The sequence below is a fragment of the Guillardia theta genome (genome assembly GCF_000315625.1).
Source record: "Guillardia theta CCMP2712 unplaced genomic scaffold GUITHscaffold_57, whole genome shotgun sequence".
Classification (NCBI taxonomy): Eukaryota; class Cryptophyceae; order Pyrenomonadales; family Geminigeraceae; genus Guillardia; species Guillardia theta.
In genome coordinates this window covers 145460-153733 of record NW_005434617.1, presented here as the reverse complement: position 1 = coordinate 153733, position 8274 = coordinate 145460, and the positions used below count along the sequence as shown (strand labels likewise).

The following is an 8274-nucleotide window of genomic DNA, read 5'->3' as shown; positions in this document are numbered from 1 at the left end:
TACATGATTCCGAAGTCACGTCAAGTTCGGACCCGGTCTTCCGCGGCAGTCAGATCCGACTGCTGAGAGTCCGAGTCGACCGTCCGACTCAGGCTGGCGATGATCTGCCCAACTTCAAATGAGATGTTTCAATAACTTAACATTGCAAACTTCGTTAACTCGCTCCGCGCGGCCGCCGCGGCCCCGGAACTTCGGCCCCGGAACCCCGGGCCCGGGCCGGGCCCGCCGGGCGGACTCCCGCCGACAGCCTGTGTGTCGGACGGTCAACCGTTCAACGGTTCCTGATCCTCTGACTCGGAGTAACGGCGGTTGCCCCTGGCAGTCCGATCACTTGACTCAGTCAGTGAAGGCTGACTCGGCCCGGCCAGACTCCGCGGCCTCCTTCCAGTGACTAAAGGCTTTACTGAGTCGATTAGTCGTAGTCCGAGTCCAGCGGCCTGCCAGTGCCGGGCCCTCCGCGCAGTCACCGGTCGCCGTCCAGCCTCTGGGCTGCCTCAGTCTCGATCAAGAGGGTCTGCGGCCGCACTTGGAGCTCAGACCTAGTCAGTTCAGCGCTGGCTCGACGCTGGCCGATCGCATCCTGAAGGACTGGATGCGGCCACCACTCGCTGGGGTGCTGAACTGAGGGGAGGAGGAGGAGGAGGAGGAGGAAGAGACGCCGAACTCGTCGACACTGTTGACGCGGCTCCGAGGCAAGTCTCTGTCGCGGGCGTGAAGCACAGGCGAGCCAACCAGCGACTTCAGCTCTGAGAGGAGAGGGTCAGAGACGATGTGAGTCCCTTCTCCAACGATGGCACGGCGAAGTGTGAGGAGGGCAGGGGAGCGACAAGAGAGGAGGGAGAGAGACGCGTTGCGATACAGGGAGAGAAGGGAGGTGCAGAGCGAGATTGAAAGGATCAGAGTAAGGAAGGGACAGGTGATCACCGAGGAGAGGAGAGGCAGGGAGGGACACGAGGGATCGGCAAGAAGCGAGAGGAGAAGGAAGGGAAAGAAGAGCGCGAGCTGGAGACCTTGAGCGCTCTGGCTGTTGCGCCGGATCTCATGGAAGAGGGCGGAAGGATGAGCGGAGGAGAAGGACCTTCTTGCTGAGCACGACCAAGGCATGATCTCTATCAGCTGTAGGACAGGGTCAGAAACGAAGGGGAGCAGGAGCAGGAGCAGGAGCAGGAGCAGGAGCAGGAGCAGGAGCAGGAGCAGGAGCAGGAGCAGGAGCAGGAGCAGGAGCAGAAGCAGGAGCAGGAGAGAGAGCAGAAGCAGGAGCAGGAGCAGGACGAAAGAGGATCTTGAAGCAGGGAAGACTGGGGGGAAGCGGGGGAGGGGGAGGGGGGCTGCAACAGACCTCCTGCGCTGACATCCGTTTGGATGGATTGATCGCAAGCGAGCCGTTGAGGAACTGAAGCGACGATGAGAAAAGAGCTGGAGGGGACCGGAATAGGAGGCAAGAGACAAGGAAAGAAGGATGTACAGAGGACGAGGGTAGGCGCGTTGTTGAGTAAGAGCAGAAGGCAAAGAGAGGACAAGAAGAAAGAAGAATGTACTTGTATCCATATTCGACGATCGTTGACAGCTCCGCTGGACACGCTCACGTCAGGAGAAAGTTTGAATAGATAATAAGCACAGGTATGAAGAGGAGAAGGAAGAGGAAGATGAGGAGGAGGAGAATGAGGAGGAATGATGAAAGGATGGTGAAAATAAGAGCTACCTGACGCTCTCAGGATAAAACGATTGTGACTGAAGACAGAGTCAGGCCACGATCGGTCACAACAAGCTGTAAACGTCCAGTACCTTCAGCCCTCTCCCGCTCATCTTTGTGGAGATCATCCTCTCCAATCTACGTGAAGGAAAAAAATGTCAAGGGCTGTTATAAGGGATTTGATCATCTGGTACCTGGGGATGAAATGCGGCCATCCACCGAAATGAGCGAAACAACTGGAAGGCAGGAAGTGAGGAACGCAACGGGGGACCGAGAATGATGGGTTACGGTGTTGAACTCATGAAGGAGACATCACGAGGAGTTCCGAGTCTGCTTACAGCATCAACACAAACACAAACACCTCCTCCCCGTCTCCCTCCCCCTCCCCCTCCTCCTCCCAGTCCCCCTCCTCCTCCCCCTTTCCCCTCCCCCTCCCCCTCCATCAACATAAGCACAGCACGAGACATTTGAAAGATCTTGCTGAGTTGATCTTCATTGTAATTGTGATGACGCGGCGATTTGCAGGTACAACGAGCGTTGACATCTCCCTGTAGTTGCGGAAAGTTTTCAGAGCACGCACAACGATACTGATCCAGAACATGTCCTAATGCCTTGATGGCAGAAAGAGAAGGGAACAGCGATGAGAAGAGGAGAGAAGAGGAGAGATGAGGAGAGGAGAGGAGAGGAGAGGACGGGACAGGACAGGACAGCCAAGCAGAGCAGAGCAGAGCAGAGCAGAGCAGAGGAGGAACAAGTAACCATGACAAGTCAAAATCAAAGGCAAGGCGGAGAATAAGAAACATCACAAGTAGAAACATCCGTCACTTCCAGTCACTCTATTGCGATCACCTTGAACGGGGTCGAGCCGCACAGGAGCTCGAGGGCGATGCATCCGATCCCCCACACGTCAACTCCTACACGCCTCGTCAAAACTCGAAGAGACTTTGACCCGCGTCCATACGGTCGTTCACTGTCGTCACTCCCATCAGAACCTCCGGGGCCCGGTACCACAAGGTGATAGTCTGCAATCGTTAGCGAAGGGAAGAACTCGGTCGATGTTGTTCACCTCGCAGTCAATTGCTATCGTGTTGTCTTCCATTTCCCTAGTGACCGCAGGCATCAGTGTCTGTAATCCATTCTCTCATATCATCATCTCCATCTCCATCTCCATCTCCATCATTATCATAGTCATGGCCTCACCTCGACAGCCCAAAGTCGCACAGCCGGACTGTGTTGTCACCGAAGATGAGCACGTTGGACGACTGCAAGGCGGTTAGACGCCGACGGGAGTTGGAGGCTCCACAGGGACCTTGATATCGAGGTGAACGAGGTCGTTTGAGTGGAGGTGCATCACCGCCAACGTGAGCTGGTTCAACCTGGTGGCAAAAGCACGTCAGGCTTCAAGGAGGACGAGGCTGGCGGTGGAAAGGGAAGGAGGCAGGCAGGCAGGCAGGCAGGCAGGCAGGCAGGCAGGCAGGCAGGCAGGCAGGCAGGCAGGCAGGGAAGGGACAAGGGTAGGAAGGGGGAAGGAAAGGAAGGGAGAGGTTCTCGGAGAGAGGGGGAGGGAGGGGAAACGATCATGAGAGGAGGAGGAACCAATTCCAGGCGTCTCGGAGGATCATGCAAACATTCTTCTTTCGAGCGATCTGAAACAAATCGGTCTTGGCCACTTGAGAGCGAAACGGCCAAGTCAGCGATAGGCCGGGGCTCCCGTCAACTCACATTCCATCGCAAAGTATGATCCGTCGTAGCTTGCTCCCAGCACCTGGAAGAAGAATCAGGACACAAGGCAAGACAAGCCAAGAGTCCACAGCGACGACAAGGATTTTCGATCCTCCGCTTCACCTTGATAACATTCGGGTGCCCTGGCAATTTGCTGATAATGTTGAGCTCCTGGGCAGCGATCAGCCGATGGCGGGCCAACCCCCTCGTCTTACGTGTCTCATCGTCTTGAGCATCTCATTCTGAATGTACAAGTCGTGCCCTGCCACCCCGTGAGCGACAAAAGTTGGTCGCCGCAAGACAAGGTAGAAGAGGCGGAGCGCTATACCTCCACGTTTTGGTGAGCTGGGACTGTTCTCCTTCCTGAGAAACTTGATGGCAAGCTGTCCAACAAGTCATGTCGTCCTCTCCCAGCCTCTTGCATCATCACCTCTAGACCCGAATCATCTCTCTTCCTCATCCTGAACACGTTCGCAAAGCTGCCATGCCCCAGGTTCTCGATCGCGAGCCAGTCATCCTGGACCTCCGTCAAACCCTCGCACACTAGCAGCAACAGAAGGGTATCAGCGACCTCGGAGAGGAGGGAGAAGTTGCAATATCCGCTGGAACAGCCCTCTGGCAGGTCAGAAGCAGGTCCCTCCTCTTCCCTATGCCCTATGGATCGCAGCGATCGTTCGACGATGCTGCAAGATAGCCGTCAAGGAGCCTCCCGATCGAAACAGCCTCGTCATCACATGTCTGGAGCTTTCTTGGCAGCTCGGCTCGCATTTTTATCTTTCTTCGACGAGCGGCTGAATGACGGACGGGATATGAATCCTCCTCCTCCTCTCCCCATGGCCCTCTAGGCCTCCTCCTGATACCTCTATGACCGGTCCCGCTACACTCCCGCGTTGGGTCTCAGTCAGACTCAGCAAGAGGATCTTTCCTGGTGTTCGGCATCAACCGTCCATGGCATGCCGACAAGTTCCCTTGCTGTCACTCCGATCGTCGGGAAGTCTTTGAAAAGTCTCGTTCTCTTCGAATTTGCAAGAACCGTACCTCGGCTATCTACTCTTCACGTTGGGTTGCTCCATCAACGCCGGTGTATCAGATTGTGAGAGATGATCCACTGCACAAAGACCATCAGTGCGAAATTATTCGGCACGATTTGCAGCAACTTTTCTCGTTGCAAGAGCAAGGGCAGGTCTGTCATGCCCGTGATTTCGGAGCAAGTGAGCTTGTGGTGAAGGTTACAAGAATGCAGTGATCAGTGAACTCTTGAGGAAGAGATACTTTTCCTCCTCTCATAAACTTCTTTCCTCGCAAGCCACCTCCTGCTTCCTCAGCGCTCAACCTTTCATGGCAAGTTGCAGCAAACCTCAATTCCTCCTCGTCCTTCCTCTCGCATTCTTCCTCAACCCTCCCTACTTCTCTCTCCCCCCTCCCTCATCTCATCTCATCTCATCTCGCATCCTCGTTTCTCCTCACTTCTCCTCTCCTCACGCTCCCTTTCACCTCCTTCTTCCTCCCCTCTCTCTCCTTCTTCCTCCCCTCTACCTCCTTCTCGCCCTTTTCGCCGCATCCTGCCTTCTTTGATCTTTTGATCTTTTTGTACGACCCACCCCACCCCCATCTCAATTGCCTTGCGACCCCCCAACCAGGGGCAGTGTGTATTTCTTACGACCTTCCCAAAGACCTCCTTGCTATATTGGCGCTTCTACGAGCTACCTCAGTTTTTGATATTACAGCGATTATCAAATATCTGATGTACACCCATGTCTGCTTGTACCTCTACCCTTCGACCACCCCTGTTCTCCAAAGTAACCTTTACCAAGGACCCCACCATGGTGTCGGGAGGGTGGGTATCCAACAAGATCACTCCAGGGTACGAGATCAAGTACGTATTCAACTGCTGGTAGACATACGAAACTTTACTTTAAAATTTGAAAATTATTCAGATCTTTTCAAAGCTGGTATTTACTTTACATCGCGGGGCCTTCAGTCACGGCATCCGGTCGCCTTGTTACCGAGGTACAAGAAAGTCACTGAGAATGCCGCGGGCCCGGAAATTGGCCGCCGGGCACCGGGCCCCTCAAAAAAAACGTCAAAAATTGTCAATCAATTAGGACGGGCGGGAGCGCCGCTCACATTCGCATGATGAGAGAGGGAGGGAGGGAGGGGAGGGAGGGAGGGAGGGAGGGAGGGAGGGAGGGGAGGGAGGGAGGGAGGAGGAGGAGGAGGGAGGGAGGGAGGGAGGGCCGGAGGGCAAGGGGAAGAAGAAAGGCTGCCAAGTGTACATCCCTCTTGGGTCCAACTTTGGGAAGAATGAGCAGTAGGCTAGACGTGAAAAGAGAGGAGAAGAGTAAGGCTCTAAATCAGAAAGACGCCCTTGAAATGAATGTTTTGCACGCAGGTCACATCATTGGTCGTCGACCATGTCCAAAGAAGGCGGGGAAAGTGAGGTCTCTAAGAAAAGCGAGCCTACGGAATCAGTCAGGTCGACATGGTTGGATTCTCTCTCCCTCTGAAGATACTCCCTTCCAGATGGACGACTCTACTCCTCCGCGTTCACACAATCAGACAAGGGTCGCTGCGCTTGAACTTTCTCAGACGTGAGTCCAACCTGACCGTACCTCATCCAACGTGACACGAGCACGCAGTCGGGATCTTCCTCCTTGTGCTTATTGGCCTGTACTTGTGTGTAGGTGAGCATCAGTATCACCTAGAGACGCACGTCTTCTTAGCACTGTGATGGACAGGAGCGATCTTGAACTACAACGTTCGCGATGCTGATCAGCGAGACATGGTGCGTGAGTCTGTCAAGCTCGTCGGTTGAAGCTGCTGCTAGGTCACCAACATGAGGATTTTGCTACCAATGAGGCTTCAGGCGCACAAAACATTCCAGAATGAATATGAGCTGGTGATGAAGGGCACTGGATTGGGCTGCCCTGAGGCCTGTCTTGTTCATGTGGTGACGTTCCTTCCTGTTTGTCAGACCTCCATCACCCTGCAACAAAACGTGCTCGCCGTCACCACTGTCACAAAGAGAAGAGCGAGGTTGAGCGACCCGAGGCTGTTGCCATACGCAGATTTCCTGCATGTCAGAGCTTGCCCTGCACCTGTCGAAATGATTTCTGATCCTGATCCAGCCTATGGTGATGATGATTGTACCGCGAAATCCACCCATCCAATGGACTTACTACAAGGTTGGGTAACTGCGTTTTTTCTTCAGCACTGAGGTGCAATGGTTCAGACCGAGCAGACTAGTATTCAATACCCTCCCTTGTCACCTCGTGCCTCTTTGGACCTCTCGCTCTCCTTCAAGGTGATGTGCGAGATCGGTGAGATAGAAATGGCAGGTGAATGATACTCTTTTCGTGCAGATTCCGCAGCACAAGTACTTGTTTGCCGTCCAGGTCCACCCCATGACAAGGAAAATCCTGTGGGTGTATGACGAGGGAAGCGAGTAGGTGTACAACACGCTGCCGCTTTCCAAGAAGCCGACCTTCCAACAAATCGTCCGGGTGAGGAAGAGCGGGGCAAGAGCGGAGCGAGCTCTGTGGTCCAACTGACGGCACGCCCTCAGGTCACCGCGAACACGGACAAGGTCGTGGATGTGACGGCGACATTTTCGGCCTCCGCCAGGGCATACGACGTGCAGAAGCTGCAAGGGGGACATTTGCGAGTGAGGTGATGACTTGCTGTTCGCCGTGTGATGGTCTGCAAGGTACGAGTGGTGTCTGAGATCGTGGTGGAGATCCGATTCAACGCCATCGACGTCCCCGCCACTTTCATCCAGGGAGGTGAAGTATCGTCCCTTCCTCTCGGCTCCTCCTCCTCGCTCCCTCTTCCACCTTCCCCTCCTCCCGTGATCCCATCCCGGTTGTCTCCTCCTCTCCTTCCTCATAGTACCAGCAAGTCATTCATCAACCCTCCCCCTCTTCTTCGTCGTCCATCTCCTCCTCCTCGCTCACCTCTTGCAGACATCGCCGCCCTGGACTACATCGGGGAGGTCCGGCAATTCGTGAAAATCAAGGGGCAGTCATGTGAGACGAGGGCTGCTGGGAAGTTGAGTGTTGCTGACAGCTGAGAAAATCGACGCGAGCAGGTCAGACGCTCTTCAACAACCTCTCTGAGTGCCGAGACACCTTCCGGTTTCCTCAGATTCATTCCGTGAACGGTCTGCTGCCCCACCCTTTGGCCCCCCTTCCACGACTTGACGTGCTTGCTGCTGCTCCTCCTCCGCGACTTATCATACTTGTCTTACTCCTCCTCTTCCACCAACACAACCACCACAACCAACACAACCAACACAACCAACACAACCACCGTAAACCTCAACCTTGTCATAAGCCTCACCAGTACCAATACCCCACTAGTATCTGCATGAACCATCACCACCACCAACACCATAATCATCTCCATCACCATCATGGCCGTGACCATCATCATCATCATCATCATCATCAGCAGCAGCAGCAGCAGCAGCAGCAGCAGCAGCAGCAGCAGCAGCAGCAGCAGCAGCAGCAGCAGCATCACCACCATGCTAAATCTCCGCTTCTCCCCGTCCTCTATCCGTCGTACACTCCTCCTCCTCCTATCATCTTGTTCAGTCTGAGGACACAAAGTCTGTACCGTTCTAACGTCCAGCTAGCCACCAACTGGCAAACGATCTACGAGGGGGCAGCGCAAGGAGTGCAGGAGGTGCTGTCGCGCACTCGGAACTTTCCCATCACTGTCTATGTGAGAGATATGAACCAGGTTGAAGCTGCTCAAACCCTCTCCTCCTTCTCCTCCTCTTCTCCTCTCCTCCTCTTCTCCTCTCCTCCTCTCCTCCTCTCCTCCTCTCCTCCTCTCCTCCTTCTCCTCCTCTTCTCCTC

At 54.7% G+C, this 8274-nt stretch overlaps 2 protein-coding genes across 2 annotated transcripts in view; one reads left to right on the top strand and one right to left on the bottom strand.

Moving 5' to 3' along the window:
- Positions 1-543: 543 nt before the first annotated feature.
- On the bottom strand, positions 544-4183 carry GUITHDRAFT_141734 (hypothetical protein; the record flags this gene model as incomplete). Its single annotated transcript, XM_005828656.1, has 16 exons — positions 544-1116; positions 1340-1393; positions 1786-1831; positions 1888-1929; positions 2236-2297; positions 2543-2607; positions 2702-2796; positions 2894-2955; positions 3003-3069; positions 3290-3362; positions 3416-3458; positions 3539-3586; positions 3631-3677; positions 3744-3798; positions 3846-3958; positions 4150-4183. The coding sequence occupies 16 exons, from the start codon at positions 4181-4183 to the stop codon at positions 544-546; spliced, it is 1479 nt and encodes a 492-aa protein (XP_005828713.1).
- A 1536-nt stretch (positions 4184-5719) lies between these two features.
- GUITHDRAFT_112147 (hypothetical protein) overlaps positions 5720-8274 on the top strand; it is a gene marked incomplete at both ends in the record, with an annotated part of 8083 nt that continues 5528 nt past the window's right edge. Inside the window, 15 exons of the mRNA XM_005828655.1 lie at positions 5720-5756; positions 5808-5891; positions 5939-5980; positions 6055-6099; positions 6154-6200; positions 6243-6494; positions 6544-6600; positions 6648-6719; positions 6778-6810; positions 6865-6918; positions 6981-7079; positions 7122-7197; positions 7378-7440; positions 7503-7574; positions 8049-8137. Coding sequence (XP_005828712.1) covers positions 5720-5756; positions 5808-5891; positions 5939-5980; positions 6055-6099; positions 6154-6200; positions 6243-6494; positions 6544-6600; positions 6648-6719; positions 6778-6810; positions 6865-6918; positions 6981-7079; positions 7122-7197; positions 7378-7440; positions 7503-7574; positions 8049-8137 — 1122 coding nt within the window. The remainder of the gene's footprint in view (positions 5757-5807; positions 5892-5938; positions 5981-6054; positions 6100-6153; positions 6201-6242; positions 6495-6543; positions 6601-6647; positions 6720-6777; positions 6811-6864; positions 6919-6980; positions 7080-7121; positions 7198-7377; positions 7441-7502; positions 7575-8048; positions 8138-8274) is intronic.